The 16,958-nt window shown below is 27.3% G+C and overlaps 4 protein-coding genes across 12 annotated transcripts in view; 2 read left to right on the plus strand and 2 right to left on the minus strand.

Annotated features, from left to right (window-relative positions):
• Positions 1-73: 73 nt before the first annotated feature.
• LOC135922704 (thiosulfate:glutathione sulfurtransferase-like) lies at positions 74-1,744 on the minus strand. 5 transcript variants are annotated; one of them, XM_065457144.1, is made up of 5 exons: positions 1,476-1,743; positions 1,256-1,435; positions 1,133-1,206; positions 1,044-1,082; positions 74-342 (listed from the first exon to the last, which is right to left on the minus strand). In XM_065457144.1, exons 1-4 carry the CDS (start codon positions 1,603-1,605, stop codon positions 1,059-1,061), a joined length of 408 nt encoding a protein of 135 aa, XP_065313216.1. In that variant the 5' UTR covers positions 1,606-1,743; the 3' UTR covers positions 74-342; positions 1,044-1,058. The 5 variants fall into 5 exon arrangements, with proteins under 5 accessions (XP_065313216.1, XP_065313214.1, XP_065313213.1 ...); XM_065457145.1 differs by lacking the exon at positions 74-342 and adding an exon at positions 814-935 and having other exon boundaries at positions 1,476-1,744; XM_065457142.1 differs by having other exon boundaries at positions 1,044-1,206; positions 1,476-1,741.
• LOC135922706 (putative ATP synthase subunit f, mitochondrial) lies at positions 80-2,512 on the plus strand. Of its 2 annotated transcripts, none has more exons than XM_065457147.1 (5): positions 80-179; positions 1,824-1,976; positions 2,018-2,116; positions 2,159-2,275; positions 2,320-2,512. In XM_065457147.1, the coding sequence occupies exons 2-5, from the start codon at positions 1,874-1,876 to the stop codon at positions 2,346-2,348; spliced, it is 348 nt and encodes a 115-aa protein (XP_065313219.1). In that variant the 5' UTR covers positions 80-179; positions 1,824-1,873; the 3' UTR covers positions 2,349-2,512. The 2 variants fall into 2 exon arrangements, with proteins under 2 accessions (XP_065313219.1, XP_065313218.1); XM_065457146.1 differs by having other exon boundaries at positions 176-327.
• Positions 2,513-9,353: 6,841 nt separating this feature from the next.
• On the plus strand, positions 9,354-11,365 carry LOC135931587 (uncharacterized). Its single transcript, XM_065468820.1, has 3 exons — positions 9,354-9,520; positions 9,567-9,954; positions 10,592-11,365. Exons 1-3 carry the CDS (start codon positions 9,454-9,456, stop codon positions 10,776-10,778), a joined length of 642 nt encoding a protein of 213 aa, XP_065324892.1. The 5' UTR covers positions 9,354-9,453; the 3' UTR covers positions 10,779-11,365.
• Positions 11,133-16,958, minus strand: part of LOC135931562 (uncharacterized) — a 28,588-nt gene continuing 22,762 nt past the window's right edge. For 3 of the 4 annotated variants that reach the window (XM_065468792.1, XM_065468785.1, XM_065468798.1), the window contains 7 exons: positions 16,840-16,943; positions 16,209-16,384; positions 15,531-15,932; positions 13,484-13,651; positions 12,857-13,090; positions 12,125-12,674; positions 11,133-11,734 (listed from right to left, as the gene is read on the minus strand). In XM_065468792.1, coding sequence (XP_065324864.1) covers positions 11,532-11,734; positions 12,125-12,674; positions 12,857-13,090; positions 13,484-13,651; positions 15,531-15,932; positions 16,209-16,384; positions 16,840-16,943 — 1,837 coding nt within the window. In that variant the 3' untranslated portion in view covers positions 11,133-11,531. Of the gene's footprint in view, positions 11,735-12,124; positions 12,675-12,856; positions 13,091-13,483; positions 13,652-15,530; positions 15,933-16,208; positions 16,385-16,839; positions 16,944-16,958 lie in introns of those variants that run through there. The other variant, XM_065468807.1, reaches the window with a different exon arrangement.

Consider the following 16,958-nt stretch of genomic DNA (forward strand, 5'->3'; position numbering starts at 1 on the left):
AAGGATCAAATGGTGTTAACGAGTATTGTTAAACTAAAATTAAATTGATAGTCGACCTTGAAAACAACAAAAAAAAGACAACTAATTTTATGTGTAATTTTATAATCAATAAAATTTGATTATCTAGACATATAACTCATAAATTCATCTAATAATGGATACAACATTATGCAAATTTTGTAATAAAAATATATTTACATTAATATAAAATGGTGAAAGAAATCAATACTGTATAACACAATAGTGTACATTTTTTTTAAAAAAAAATTCGTTTTAGTAAGTGTGGTTCAGTTTTTTTGCTTCTTTCGCCATTCTTCAAATCCTCCAGTATAATTTTTTGCTCTAATAATAAATTATTATTTAGTAGGAAAATTATTTAATAAAAATTTAATCATCATGCACTGGGGTAACATATTTATAGGATTATATTTTTATCTGTTAAACATTTTCTTGAGCTTAAAATATTCATTAGACATAAAAAAATTTTTAGAAGTATGCATAAATTAAATGGCTCTGTAGCAGAAATTCCCATAACCAGGATTTTTTTTATGGGGTAATGATATATTTATTAAAATGATATAATACCCATTTACTATAATACTAAACATAACCTTTTCTAAAAGCATAATGAATATTATTTTATCATTGAGAGCAAATATCCTGGTTTTGGGTGTATTCCCAGTATATAAGATTTTATGAAATAAGAGGTGCCATTAATTATAAGACATGTTTTGCTTTACAGTTATGATATAATATCATAAAAATTTATTACTGTTTAAGCCCAAGAGAATGTGCAATTTTCATAGCTTCTTCACTCCGTATCCCTTTCATACAATGAAATATAATTTTTGTGTTTGGGTTGTTAATATTTTTCATCTTATCTCCAAGCTTATTCTTCAAATTTTTCATTTTTAAGGTGTCATTCAATTGGTTTACTTGAATAAATAAATGAAATATTCTTAATATTAATAGGAAAGTTAATAACAATCATTATTTATCTTAACTCCACTTAGTTATTGAAATGAAAATATCTAAATAATTACTTTACAAAACCATTTTTATGTGCTATTTCTAAGGCGGTGCTACTTTTAATATCAATTAAACCATAAAAAATAATGTTTTTATCAGCAACTTTTGGCTTCTTCTTGTGATAATTAGACAAAAACTCTTCATTTGTCATATTTAAAGATAATTTCAATTTTTCTACTATTATTAAAAAATTTTTTTTGCTATATTAATTTAACAATGAACTTACAAGGTATATTGATAGATCCATCAATTGTACCCGTTTCCACAATTTCACTTGGTTCTCTTACATCAATTAATAATAAATCTTGAGCATTGTTCTTCTGAAGTTTTAAAAGTTCTTCATAAGTCACATCTGTAGGCTTATGATTATCTGAATGTAGTGATTCTTGCCTTTTTGCATAATTAACTAGAATATACATAAAAAGTATTATTTTTTTAAAAATAACTTGTGTCTAGGCTTAGGTATTTTAGACTGATAGCATTAAAGTTTGTAATATTTTGATTAATACATGTTTTTACGCATTTCAAATTTCCTTTTCTGGCCAAATTTAAACATAGTAAACTATTCCGCAACATTCTAGTTTTAGATGATTAGGAAGCTATTGAATTTTATACAAATGAAGTTAAAGTATCATCAGTCATTTTTCATTGACATCTGTCAAATACTGGTAGTTATATAAAAAAATTGTTCCTTATGGATAAAATTATTTTCCTAATATATTAAGCAAAGATAACTTATTTGTTTATTTACTACAACTTTTAAAATTGATAAAAAAAATTAAATTTATTACAAGCTAATCATCAAAATTTTATTTCTAACAAACACTGATCAATCTAACAACACATGACTGATATTGCAAAAAATCCTAAAGGGGTAGGGTATTATCCTCCAGAATATGAACCTAAAATTCATGGGCCATATTATCCATGGCGTTACTATGGAAAACGTAAATCCTTATGATTATTTTTATATTTCATCTAATTTAAGCTGATATAAAGTTTGGAGATTTGAAACTTAAGGAAATTTGGTCATGGTTGGGACGTCGATCCTTTTCACCAAGTGCTATATATAATTGTGGTAGTCGAAGTAATAAAATGGATATATTTCAATGTTTTATTTTTCCTTCAGATTTTCATTATTATCATTATAAATGGATTGATACTAAAGTAGGCATTGCTGCACCTGCATATCATTTTGCTGTTAGTGCTATGCTTTTATCTTATGTTTTATTTTTCAGCAGATATTGTAAGTTTTTATAATATGAAAATAATTATTTATATATTTTTTAGATTATGAAAGAAAGCGAAAACATCACTAATTGTTTTATAAAATGATATTTGCATCAGAATAAATATTGCTTTTAAAATACTGATTTTATTATTGGTGTATTAGATTTATAATAAAGGTTGTACAATGTTTATTTTTACACTTTATTTGTGTATTCCTAAATTTAAGCTTTCCAACCAAAAAAAATTAATATTTTACCACAAATTTTTTATAATATAAATGGAATATATTTAAATCTTCATCTTTTGCTTATTTCTATCTTCTCTGGTAATAAAATAGGCCTATTCAAAATTTGTATTCAATTTGTTTAAATGAGTCAAAGAATTTGCATATTAAAATTTATTATTCATATTCAATTCAAATAATTTTTTTTATTGCACTATTAAGTTATTTAGTTTAAAATTCTATACAACTCAACCCTATAAAGAGAACCTGAGGATCAAATATGAGATAAATAATATCTGATTTTTATGTATGGAATGGTTATTTTTTTTATCCAATCCATCTTTTTCTTCAAATGCGGTGTGCATATATGCAATTTAAGTGTTTTGGAGTATTGACAAGAAGGTACTTTGCCAATAATTTTGTACAAGGGGAAGGGGGATTTTTTTTGGAGCTTTTGAAAATTTATTAGAACCAATCATATTTGAAAATATGATAATTTCTAGCACAAATAAAAATATATTGGTAAATACAAAATATATATTAGCAAATATAATATTGTTAAAAAATATTATAGCTATATACCAGGATGTATATCACAATAAAATATAAAATTAAACATGTTAATGATTTAAAAAGTTAATCAAAATATCACAAATAATTTTAGTAATTTGTTGTGTGATGGGGAAACTATGTATATTATATAAAGTAGTACATTCCGTTGCTTTAAAATGCAGTACTTTTGAGGTAGGTTTTTATTATCTGTAATGAAGAAAATTATTGCTAGACAGTATTTCTAAAATATTTCGAAAAACTCATAAAATATAAAGATGCAATGCCTCCACTGTGTTTCTTAGAGGATTATCCATTAAAATTAATCTTTCATACCAAGATTTGAATTCTGATATTAATTGGCTTTCAGATACATTTATATCCTCTGAATTAAATTTAACTAAATATTAAATTTTTTCAATATCAAGATTTAATATATACTCAGATCAATTAGGGTTATAAGATATTGTAATTGTAAAGTAGACCAAATCATTCATGTATTCAAATGCGGAATAAAAACTGTTATTTTATAGTAATTACACTGTGTGACAAATTTCGACTTGATTTTTTGGGAGAAAAATAAATATGTTTTAAGACAGTTTTTATGCATATTCTATGACAGTTTTTTCTAGCACGTCTTATTTTAGGTTAAAGTGGCCAAAAAGGTCATTTTTAGCACTTTTTGAAGGTTTATAACTTCGGTTCTAATGATCCCTACAACTAAAAAAATATCTTAATTTTTGCAGCAAACCTTCCTTATTATTATACATTTTTTTTTATAAAATCCTTACTCAATTTTTAAACAACCTATATTTTTTAAATTTACCTTTATTTATAAAATCTTTTTTAATATAGCTTACATTTAATATATTTATTTATTGTGGCTTTCTTTCTCTTGGCTACACTGCACAAAATCTAATTTAAAAAAAAAATTAATGAAAGAAATTAAATGTTTATGAAAAACTAAGCATGAAAAAAAAATTATCCTTTCTTCCTACTCGTTATTTGGCATTATTATTTATTGCCCATACTACGGGTTCAAGGTACTCCATTGGAAAAATATTTTGATATAAATTGATTAAAAAAACAAATATTCTTAAATACATCTAAAAAAGAAAAATATTAATAAAAAATATGAAAAAATTACCAATTATTGCATTTTAAATGAATTTTGCTTTAAAAATGCTCAATTCAAAAAGAGTACAAATTAAAAAGGTGGGTACAGATATCTGATTTAGGTATAAATTGATCATAAATGCATAAAATATTACTAAATACAACTAAAAAAGATAAATATTACCTTAATTTTGCTTTAAAAATGCTTTATGCAGAGAAAATTCAATAAAAGTGTATAAATTAAAAAGTTCGAAAATATCTGTACCGACTTTTTTAATTTATAGATTTTGATTGAATTTTCATGGCATAGACTATTTTTGAAACATAATTAGAATTAATATATAATCTTGAACATATTTGAAGCAAAATTATATAAAATTTATCTTCTAAAGTTAATAATTTTGATAGTAATTTAAATTAACTTAAGACCCCCAAAACGAAATTCTTTACCATTTTTCTCAAAAACCAATCGATAAAAAATTAGTAAATTTATAAAGAAATATAAGTTTAACACTCACCAATTTTCAGGGATTTTTATTCGATACTTTTTAAAATATATCCGGCTAAAGACCTAAATTTTACCATTTTTGAGATTTCGAAAAGTTGTCTTTATACGGTAATATTTTTAAAATTTGACGTGTAGGAAAAATTTGGAAAACGGATTCGAACTCAGCGTCAAATTCTGCACCAAAACTTGTTTTTATTATCTTTTCCCATTTTTCTTGTCACACAGTGTTATTAATTGTCCTCTTTAAAATTGTAACGCTTTGTTCATCAGTGAAAGTTGAGGCTTTCGAATTTCAAAATTATATAATTTCGCTTTCGCCTCAATAAATCTCGCGAAATTTTTTCATCGATATTTGCTTTTAGTTTTCTAAGTTATAAAATAATATTCGCCATTCTCATAACTTCCGCTTAAATTTATATCATTTTTTTTGAAAAATAATGCGTAAAATTATTGTGTGATAAATAATTAATTTAATACATTCCAATAAAAAAATCGGCAGTCATATTAAATCGAATAATATAATTTTCAGATGAAATATCAATTTCAGGCCATTCTGATATTTCTCCAAGGGTACTCAAAATAGGTTCTTATAGATTCAAAAAATGATATGACAGCATGATGTTGAAGGCTCTATCTTATCTGGCATATTTTTTGCAGTTTCTTTCTTTCTTTCTGTAGCACAAGAAGTCTCAGAATTATATTCAAATTCTGTCTTAGATATTTGAACATTTTACACTATAAATTTTCTAGTTATCAATAAATAAATTTATTTGGTTAAAAAAAATGTAAGTAAATAAACGTTAAAATTTTCTTGACATAAAATATGATATTCAAGGAATAAATATTTAAATTAATTTTTCACAATTCAAGAAACACTTATATTTTTTCAAAATTTTTTGCTATTAGGGTATAAAGGAATACCCCCCCCCCCCACCATCCTGCTGGCTACGCATCTGAGTGGTAGTGTTAAAAGCCCTATTAAGTTTATCCATAAGCATCGAAATTTGGTAGAGGTCCAAACCTTTCTCCCGTTTATGAGCAAAATCTCGAGGCCTACTTAATATTATTTTGGCTAAAATCCACTTAAACCGAGCTTATTAACAACATTATTCAGTGACATAGCTATGGGATTAGCTTAGCGGTTTGGACCCCTTTCAGACCAAAAAAAATATCGATGATATTTTCAAATTCAAATAAACAACACTTCAACAAAGCAATATTTTCATATATATTAAATATAATTTATTTTTAAATTTATGTTTAGTTACATTTTGTCAATTGTAGAAAATAATAGTGAGCATTGGCCCAATTTTACAATCATGGCTAGAAATTATTTTATGAAATTTTCTGGCCCAATTCTGAATGAATTTTTTTTCTTATTTCTCTCAAAAAGCCTGACCCCAAATAAAAATTGTTTGTCCACCTAAGCCAGCGCAAAATTTAAATATAGGAATATTTAATATTTTGAATCGTAAAAAAAAATATTCTACAAATAAAAATATTGGCAACTTGTCACTTGCAAAAATTTAAAATACGTCAATATATTTCATAAAATTGAGTATTTTTCAAAAAAAATTAGGTCTGACCCAGCTCAAAAAGAGTTTTTCAAAAATATCTGCTTAGAGTAGAGATCAACAATAGGTGGGATTTTATTCCACAAGCCCGTCCGCAATATTTTTTAAAAAATTTAACCCCGCCTATTTTAAAAAAATATATACCCGTCCTCCCGGCCCTTAGTCTAAAATTTTATAGCTATCCGCCCATTATTAATTAAAAAAAATTAACCAATGCCGCCCCTATGAAACTTAAATAAGCTCATTCTTTCAATTTTTTTAAGGATCTAATAAAAAAAAATGATTTAGTTTCAGTGCTATATCCTTACAAAAAAGTTTTATAATTTAGAAAATTGATATATTAATCATAAAAAAATTATTCAATTTAAATTACGAATGAGGAATTATCTAATAAAATGTTTATATAATTATATAAATTAATATTTATTGAATTAAAAACCTTCCAGCAATGCTAATACCTCGTTCATAAGAACCACTGCTGGAATCCCCAATATGTTTCTAGATAATCTTGATAGCTTTGATAAATCTTTTTCTTGTAAATTTCCATCAAAGTAGGATATCTATTTGAAGTATATCCTCTACTCAAGTGAAATATCTAAATAAAAAGTGAAACCATTAATAATAAATTTAAAAAAGTAATTAAAATTATTTGTTTATAAATTGTAAATTTAAACTTAACTAAGTAGCCTAAAATCTTGCTAAATTATACAAAAACTCGTTACTTTAAGATTTAAATATTTTGCTATTAGGTAATGCCACCTCTGTTACAGTCACATCTTCCCATCTGTTGTTTAATTTTACGTGGGTGCTATCTATTTCAAACATTGCATTTATAATTTAATAAATCTCTTTGCCTTTGGGGAAACGGGTAAAATCAGATTTTCATCAAGAAATCAAATTCAACATGTTTTCGATATATTTTTTGCCTAAATAATTTTTTCCAACGACAAGATTCTCAGTTATCAGTACTTTCGTATTAAAAATGTTGAAATTTCAGGGAGTTTATTTTTTTAAATGTTTACTTAAATGATTATAAATAAAAAATAAAAGTTGTATATTTTTTTAACCTTCCCGCCCATCCATAGTTCAAATATTTTTCTAAACCTGCCTACCCGTTCTATTAAAATTTTTAACCAGTTCACTCGCCCACGCGCGAGCTTAAAACCCGCTCAATGCAAACCTCTAGATCAGAGCCCGTTTGTGGCGGATTTTGCGGATCTCTAATCGTAAATACGATAAATGAGTGCAAAATAAAATAGATTTTATAAAAATTGCTATATATTGTTATTTATAAAGGGTAATTTGAAATTATGATGATTTAGGTTTAAAAAACAATTTTATACTGCAACTGTTATACCATTTTAAATGTTAAGACGGTCTATCATATGTTAAAATTTTTCCATATTTTTATTTATTAAAATATTATTTTTCATAGGTGGCCGTCTGCTATAAAAAAGGTCTATGGTGGATGAATTTTTTAGAAAAGATGTGTTCGAAATTTTAAAAAAATCTAAATCAAATTTTTGCTAATTGCAAAAAAAAATTGTTATTCTAATTTTTTTTGGCATAGAAAATTTTATTTTTTATTTCCCTTTTTAAAACATTGGCGATTTCTAAATATCTTAGTGGCGGAATAAGTAGGATGGGCTTATAATTATTAAAAATTAAATTCTATTTTACAGTATTGTTTATTTTTATAAGTTCAACTAAAAATATAACAAAAAATCGAACCAAAAACTAGTCAAATAATTTTCAAATATTGGGTGAAGTGGGCTATATAAAATATTTAAATAAATTCGCGAGTAGATGAGAAAATTTTCAAGTAACATGAGCTAGTGAATTAAAAAAAATTTTTTGATAATTGGTGGGCGAGTTAAAAATCGGCCTATCTAAACCTCTACTCTACCCCCACCTTTTTTTGGGATTGCATGCTGGGTAAAAAAAAATTATCACTTGGGAAAACTGTGAGAAAATTTCCGCGGATTGGAAACCAAAATAAATTGGTTAGGGTTTCGTTTTATCCTTAGAAATGGTTCAGCTGTTTGATCTTGAAAATCGGCTCCAACGAAATATCTTCGCTATTTTTAATTAGAAAAATGACATATTGTATTTTTGAATCGTGATTAAAGCAAGTGTGATAGCAAGTAAAAAGAGAGTTTCTTTGGGTTGATCGAGATCAAATTATTATTAGTCTATTTTTTTCTTTCAACCAATCATTATAGTCGACTGTTTGGGTTACACTATATCACAAGTTGTTTGACCTGTCATACTTTCTTCCCCGCCCGGATAGCTTAAATATTATCAGAGACCTGAAGAGTAACTATCCGCAAGGTCCGGCCCAGATTTAGAAAATTTTTTTAACCTGTGTATAAAAAAATTTCGGCCTGTGTGTTTAAAATTTTTCTATCGTTCAGGTAATCATTTAATTTCAACTAATATTTTAATGATCAGTGAATGAATACGATATATTATTCTATAATATCACAATTTTTACATACATTTTATATAATAATAATGGCGATTTAAAATATTCGGCACGGCTTAAATAATTTTAAAAAACAAAAATTTAGCCACGATCTAGGTTTATTTTAAAAAAATATTTACGGCCGGGCCTCTAAATATTATACGCACGTTTCTCAGTCTGCCATTTAAATTATCGGTCCCGTTATATAATTATTTATAATTTGCTCGTAATGTTGGCGATAACCTTGATTTGGCTGATTGTTAAACGCGGTTAAATCAAGATTTTAATCACCCAAATAAATTACTCGAAATGTTACATAAAATAGATGACAGAAATGTTTAGCCCTCTTTTGACTAATTCTCGAGAAGGTAATTATTATTTTGGCTTTAATAGCCGTTTATTTTAAAATCGGTTATATCTAAGTTTTTTTGACTGCACTGACAACATTACAAAAAACAATAAGATGAGAGAGGTATTTTTAAAAATAGTAGATAAAATAATGTCTCTTTAATTAGCATCAATTTTAAAGAAGGCCTTTAAAATATCTTAAAATGATTATTTGAATTTTGATTTATATCTTTTACAAATAAAAAATGATTTCAATGACAATTACAAAACAAAAAAAATTTATACCTTGGCCTCTACTTATTTATTTATTTCCAAAAAAAATAAATTTAATTCATTTTTTTTAACATTTATTTAAAATTTTATATGGATTATCTCGAATAAAATATTATAATAAACTATTCTGAACGAACAGATGATATTTAGATGGGGCTATATTGGATCGATATTATGGCCAGGTTGGTCCATAACTAATAACAAGGGTATTTAAAAAAAAAATTTTTTTTTAGTTATTGTTTGAATTTGTAGAGTTTATCTTTAGCTGCATAGCCTTTGCCATAATCGCGTTTTCATATGAAGCTATAAAATCATTAAAAGAATATCTATTTAAATACCCGCTATTTTTCAATAGGAGTAAATACGTGTTCAAGAATAATGAATACAAATTATTTATATGCGAACACGGCTCATCAATTATACCCCGAGGAAATAAGGTTAGGAGGAGAAATTCGGCATCAAATACTGATAGACACTTTTCTAAATCATATTCCACTCGCGAGTATAGCAGACCCAGTTATCAGGATACTGTAGAAAATTTGGTCAATTTAAATAAAATCCAAAATATTTATTCGGACGAGCCAGACATCCTAACCTACCCTTTGAGTGATGATAATATTCTGTGCCATTGTCGAAATAGGTTTATTATCCTTGTTAATTTTATGATGTAGTACTATGGGTTGATGCTTTCGCTAGCCGGTATGTAAAATATTAAATGGAGCTAAAACAAACTCTTTTTCGGAGGAAGTTTTTAAATGCGTTTTTTTAATACAAAACGTTCTCCGGAACTAGAAATGTGCCAAATTTTCCACATTTGCACCCGACCATTTCCTTTAAAATTGAATCCAATTTATCAAAAACCAATGATTATTTTATTCGGGGTATGTCTGGAAGAAATATGGCGAATTGAATTTAAAAAAATTTAGGGTTGGCTTATTATAATATGGGCTAAACTAAACTACAAACCCATAGGCATGTATTAATTAAGTATTATAATATGGATATTATTAAGATAATATATTCTCAGTTTTTTTTAAAAAAAATTTCAAATAAATTTCAAAAAAAACATTTATAAAAGCAAAATTCAATATTTATTCTGAAAGGTTAACAATTTTTTAAAAAATAATAGTTGTATACAACATATTAAGTTCAATAGTTTGACAATCTAGAATCTCTATTAAAATGAAAGAAAATTAATTCGCTTGTTAACACAATTCCTCTCAGAATTGATTTTAAATGATAAACTCCATTGAATTCATATATTTTTATATTTATAGAATAATATTCAATATATGGGACCATATTCTTCAATCAATAATAGTGACTTTGCAAACTCTCATAGGACTGACTCTGATGAGCATTTCGATGTCGCTTAATATTTGGTTCTTCTTATCAATTATTATTGGAGCTGGTATCGGATATATGTGCTTCCAATTAAAGGAATGGAAAATTATTAACAAATAAAAATTAACTAATTAATTTGACCAAAAAAAACTATTTCAAAAATATTAATTTTTTTTAACTTGGTAATATCACAATTATCCATTGCTGATTAATGCGCATTATCATAATTAATCCACATTTGAATCTGGGGAATCAAAGCGTTTAGCATACAAAATTAACTCTAGACCTCTATATGTAATATATACAATAACGAGACAAGGAGTTGAATTGATGCTCAAAAAAAAGAATGAAATTAAATAGATTGCCAATTTATTATTTTTTTAGATATATAATGAACGAGATAATATAAATATTACTCTGTAATCATATACAAAAAAAGCAATACAAAAATATTTGAAGCTATTGGTGGAACATTAACATCGACTGAGAATTATAGGGTTCTATATCCACTTTTTTGAAAGATGCCATTTTTTTTATATATATAATGAATTCTTTAACCACTATATTCTTATATATCCACAATAAAAAAATTTAAAATATATAATTGAGAATAATCCTTTATTCGCAATTTTACATAAAATGCAAGAAATATATTTTTTTAAATGCTCGCCTGAACAATTAAAAATAAATGGATATAAACATTATAACTTTCATGCGACGGTATATAGTATATATAATATTCTGACTCTGAGGATTTAATTAACAATATATTAAAAATAAATAAATTTATGTATTATAATTTTGGAAGGACGCAACATAGTTATATTATAAATATTTTTTATATAAATTTGGTTTATAAGTAATATTATTTGGTTATTTAAAAGGGATGATAGGAAGGACTTGATATTGAATGCCAGAAGAATAATTATAGGTATGAATTGGGTCTAGAGATTCTATTTTATTATCGAACTTGAATAATTTAATGGAAGGAGCCGGGTAATAACCTTTCGAAACTGGATAAATAATCTTGTCCAAAGTAATTTCGGACCCGGACTCAGGTGATATCGTGAATATTTCTGGAATAAAAATGATTTTTTTAAAAAAATATTAAAATATTTATTTTAAAAAAATTAGAAATTTTTTGTAGGCTAAATACGCTTATAAATAGTTAGTTGGACTTTTTGTTTGTAAGTGACTAAATAAAATAAAGTGACGCCTATGAATTTTTATAATAAAATGATGGCGTATATATTAATGTTCTTATCCAATCAGGGGTCTAGTAATCTCATAAATAAATAAGACCTGGTCCACACCAGGCCTATGCAAATGATCATAGTCACCTTACCGATTTCTTTTTTTTTACTCTAAGCCCAGCTGTTTTATCAAAATTAGATCAAAGCTATAAAAAAAGGAAGAGAGTGTAGCCTTAAAAGAGAATAATAAAAAAAATATTTTTTTTAAAAAACCTGAATAATTGTGTGCACAACTATTGGGAATGTCAGGGGGGTATAATTTCCAAACGCAGGGATCGCAGACAACTTTGCATTTGAAGGTCATTTTAGAAGTTTGATTATTTTCATTGATACGTTCGGGAAAAACGATATTCGTTAAATTAACGCGAAAAAGGCAAGGGAATCCTATATTTAGGCATTCTATATCGCCTGAAATGTTAAGATGATCATCGTTACGTTTTGTAACAAATTCTTTATCGAAATGCTGATTCCCATCTCCTCTACCCCTCGATATCATGCTATGGCGGCATGGATCATCATTATCTCTCCAAGGTGATACAACTGTTTTGATAGTAAATATAGTGGTCAAGTTAGGCAAGGTGAAGGGGTAAACTAGCCTAGAATCGGGGGTTATCGAAGATAAAATCGGTTCATTATTGGTCAGATTGTAGTTAAAGCGAATGAACGCTTTGATGTATGACGAAGAAGGAATGGAAATTGCGGAGATGGAAGGCAAAATGTCCAAGAGCCAAACAAAAGATGCGCTCTGGTTTTTGGTTATTACCTTTTTTATTTATTCATTTAAGTTGATCTCTAGTAAATTTATCCAAAAAAAAATTATTTTCTGATTCTTATAGCAAAAATTACTAAGACACCTGATTTTAGGTAATATTAATGATCCTTTTTCATTTTCCGACCAACATTAAGATTCTATGTAAAATAACTATAAATAATAATCAATTATACCAAGGGTATTTTGGGTACGTTCAACGATTTCACGTTAACATTATTTAAAGGCAATTCCAATTCGGGAGCCGATAAGATGAAGGTTGAATTTTCGGTTTTACATTTGACGAGTAACTGGATGTACTTTTTATTGAGACCGCTACTAGTGGCGGTTTGTTTGAGAGTGAAAGGGGGGAAGAATCTCAAATTTTGTATTATGGGCTCTTCGTCACACCACGGACCCGATATTTCTATCTAATATATGTATTATTTTTTTTAAAAAAGGTATAATAATTATTATTGTAGTGTAGATTCACATATTTCATAAAATTCAGAGATACACTTCAGGATAGGGCACGACAGACACCTTATTGGAGGTAATTAAAAAAATCATTGATAAAGTTTCAAAAGTTAAAGAATCGAATTTTTTGATATTTTGGACACAGTCCTAAGCAAAAATCGGCAAACATAATACCATCAATTCACAACTATAATCCACTTTCAAAATACTGTTAATATATATATATTTTTTGTAATCCAATAATATTGTGTTCCGTAAGGTAAATCCAAAATGTCGGACAGTTTAAATATAAATAGCATATTATGTAATCACCCCCCCCCCCCCCGCCCCCCATAAAATTTGGTTACTTTATGATCATAATACGATAATCCTTCATTGTCCTGATCGGAAAATTTATCGTAAAAATAGGCCTTCATCTTGCAGCGCATTACTAGTATATGACGAGGTTCAATGGCTAAATCCAAATTAAGGGTTATCAGAGCATCTTTGCCTTGTGAGCCATTATCACTAGGAAACTAAATATAGTAATATAGAAGGAATTTAGAAAAATGGTATTTTTGTAAAAAAAAAGTGCGAGGGGTAAATATTTGAAAAAAAGTATTTTTTAAAAAAAATCGATGGATATTTTAATTTATTTTTCTATCAATAATCACGACGTAGTAGTAAGGATGACTTTATATCATTTTCAATATTATAATTGAGAAAGGGCGAACCTTACAAAAGTTGCTGCTTCTTTTTTGGGGGGAGGGATTTTCTCCAGAACTTTCAGGGTTGAGCCACTGGTTTAGAAGGGGGATGTAGAGAGCAATGTCCGAGTTAATCAAAGTAATTGAAGAAATAGGCATAAAAATTCTTATCGATAAGATATATGTAATATCTAAAAAAAATATTAAAAAATGACTTGGGGGTGTTAAAAAAAGGAATATAATAAATGTAAATATTTTAAGTTTTGCCGCAAATAGCCCGAATCTTCGGTAAAAGAATGATAGACCTCTGACGTAAAGAATAAATCAATATTAAATTTAGAGTTGGGTGGAAGTAGGTAATAATTTTTAATTAGGCTGATGTCCAAAATTCGCAAAAATTGAATGTTGCGATGATAATAGTTGGTAATAGCTTGATTTTTTTAAGCCCTTTAGGCCAATTTTTTAACGGGCTATAAAATGGGCTAACCGAGTTTTTAGTTGAAAATGAACATATCTGACTCAGGTTTTCTCTCTTGGAAATAAAGCTAACCTTCAAGTAGAGCAGAATCGTGAATCAATCCTCAGCGGATTTTCCTTTGCCACGCGCTAGATTGAGCCAAGTAGATCGATTTATAGTTATAAACCTATTAAAGGTATAGGGTTTTCGCGTAGAATTATATATTGGAAATATTATTTTATTATTTGATACATTTACGATTGGTTTTAGTAGTTAGTCACGTGTTGCCTTTGTTTAAAGTATTATATAATTATAATTTAACTCACCTTTTAAGGCATTATTATTAGCGTTTATTTTTATTTATATCAATTATATTATTTGTGTTATTTATATTATAGAGTTGCCATTATTTTTCATTGTATTTATTTTTTCACATAGAAAGCAGTGGAAAAATGATTATTATTTTTCTTCTTTAAATAAAAATTGGAAAAATTTTAAAGGGGTCATTATGTCTATTTATTTTCTAAAAAAAGAGAAAAGTCTTAAAAGACTAAAAATTTTATAAAAAAAACCACTAACTTCAATTAAAAACTACGTTTGTATTACAATGGTGAATTGCAATATAGCTCACCTCCGAAGAGAGCAGAAATATATCTAGTACACCAATGTATTTTCTAATAAAATATATACGCATATCCCATCTCATATAAAAATCAATAAAAAAATATATATAAGTGATTAAAGTTTAATTTAGTTAATTCTTTTTGATTTCCCCCAAAAAAAATTTCCAGGTTTAAATCACAGTGGCATCATTAAGAAGAGGGCAAAACGTTCTCTTCAGTATTTTTCCAATTAAACGGGATTACTAAAATATTTTTTTATTTATAGTTTCCTTTAGAACTTCTAAGTAAATTGCTTAAAAAGATTTGATGAATATTTTATCAAGGGTCTAAATAATGAGTTGGCGATTCATATATTTAAATGAGCATTAATACAAATCAGCTGGTGACGCCATTTTAGTTTCATCTTTCTTTCTTTCTTTAAAAATAAATTATATAAAAAAATAATAATAAATTCAAGTATTTTTCTTTTATTTATAAAAAAAAGTCTTATACGAGAAATCAAAATGGCGTGATCAGCTAATTTAAATTCAAAGACGCTTGAAATGGCATTCTCTGTCTAGGTAAGTATTATATGTATGTAATTGATTAAAGGATATGATATGATATATAAAAATATTATCAAACAAACCTTAATCATAAGCCCTTCCGATTTCACCAGGTTTATGCTTGTGTTTGAAGGAATGCAAAAATCCTTTGCCATAACTAATAAAACCCAATCTTCCTCTATTCCAGCCAGCGGCTTAGAGCCACGAAAAACTGACTCATAGGAAAGGGTCGTGCGTTTATCGTTAAAGTAGGTTTCTTCGTGTATGGAAACGTTCGCGGGACCGATAAGGGACAACAGTCTTTGATCGATATCTTTGAGCGAATAAAAGTATAAGTGCGGTCTTTTCAGATTGACAGAACAGCTGCAAGGATAAACTATTTTGCCTAGTTGGTGACAGTATTGGGATAGTTTTTGGGTGTAGTGGTAGGTTGAAGCCAGGACGAGAACGAGATCGGTAAAAATGTACGTAAAATTGTTTTCCACCTGAAATATTGTGTAGATATACCAATTTTTTTTAAATAAAAACCCGGGTTGGGTCATATTTTACAAATCTGAATAAGACCAGTAACATTTTTTTTTTAAAAATTTATATTTCATTTATTCAAAACAATTTGATAATAATTATTGGTATTCAATATCAAAACAAATGCATCTAAAATTTATTTTTTTATAAAAAAAACTCTGCCAAGTGCCAACACGCCTTATCATTTTGAATAAAAACGTTCTAACAAGCTATAATACATATAAATTAGAAAGTACCGAAAATTTGATTTCGTATTGATTAATCCCGTTAAACAATTCCATCTCAGTTTCCAAATAGTCGTTGCTATCTAAATCTTTGCTAGCGCTCAATGGATAGGAGTAAATATTAGCCGATAATTCAGGGGTGTCGTTGTTAGATCGGTAGTAGGAAGGCGAGGCGGATAAGAGATCGTCTAAAATTTAAAAATTCAAATCAATATACATAATAAAAATTAGTGATCTGGGAAGACCTAGCTCGAGGGCAGAATATCTGGGAAAACTTGTATAAAATATTTTATACGGGCCGAGCTACAAAATTATAAAAAAAAATTAGAATAATGCAAATTTATATTAAAAAAAATTCCTTCATAAAATAATGGGCGAGGTCGGTCTACTGATACAAAAAAAATTACGATCCAAATCGAGCCGAAACACTCAAGATATGCCGGGAATGAAAGGAGAGGATTGGCAACCAAATAAGATCGTATCAGAATGGCTTTTTAAGATTTTAACAGCGATTCCGGGAGGCATTAGGGGAATCATAATTATTAAAGGCTAATCGGGCTCAAATATTCCTCTTCTTTAATTAAAAAATTAAAATAATAGGAACTTAGGGCGCCAACTATAAAAAAACAAACTTTTTTTAAACCTTTATTGTCGCATTTGAGTCCATGGAAATTGTTAGCGTTATCTGTAAGATTCAATTTCGTGTAAGCCATATTATTGCGTTTATGAATATCCCATAACGATCCACTAGCGGAAAGATAA

Source organism: Gordionus sp. m RMFG-2023, chromosome 1 (assembly GCF_954871325.1).
Source record: "Gordionus sp. m RMFG-2023 chromosome 1, tfGorSpeb1-WG-v2, whole genome shotgun sequence".
Taxonomy (NCBI): Eukaryota; Metazoa; Nematomorpha; class Gordioida; order Chordodea; family Parachordodidae; genus Gordionus; species Gordionus sp. m RMFG-2023.

Bases quoted from the DNA above. Each gene is read 5' to 3' on its own strand.
- LOC135922704 (XM_065457142.1), bottom strand. From the start codon at position 1,605: ATGTTGCGGAATAGTTTACTATGTTTAAATTTGGCCAGAAAAGGAAAT. The intron at 1,436-1,475 runs GTTATTTTTAAA...TGTATATTCTAG, and splicing joins ATACCTAAGCCTAGACACAA to TTAATTATGCAAAAAGGCAA. The intron at 1,207-1,255 runs GTAAGTTCATTG...TTTTAATAATAG, and splicing joins TGGATCTATCAATATACCTT to TAGAAAAATTGAAATTATCT.
- LOC135922706 (XM_065457147.1), top strand. From the start codon at position 1,874: ATGACTGATATTGCAAAAAATCCTAAAGGGGTAGGGTATTATCCTCCA. The intron at 2,117-2,158 runs GTAATAAAATGG...TTTTTCCTTCAG, and splicing joins ATATAATTGTGGTAGTCGAA to ATTTTCATTATTATCATTAT. The intron at 2,276-2,319 runs GTAAGTTTTTAT...TATATTTTTTAG, and splicing joins TTTATTTTTCAGCAGATATT to ATTATGAAAGAAAGCGAAAA.
- LOC135931587 (XM_065468820.1), top strand. From the start codon at position 9,454: ATGATATTTAGATGGGGCTATATTGGATCGATATTATGGCCAGGTTGG. The intron at 9,521-9,566 runs GTATTTAAAAAA...TTGAATTTGTAG, and splicing joins GTCCATAACTAATAACAAGG to AGTTTATCTTTAGCTGCATA. The intron at 9,955-10,591 runs GTTTATTATCCT...TTATATTTATAG, and splicing joins CTGTGCCATTGTCGAAATAG to AATAATATTCAATATATGGG.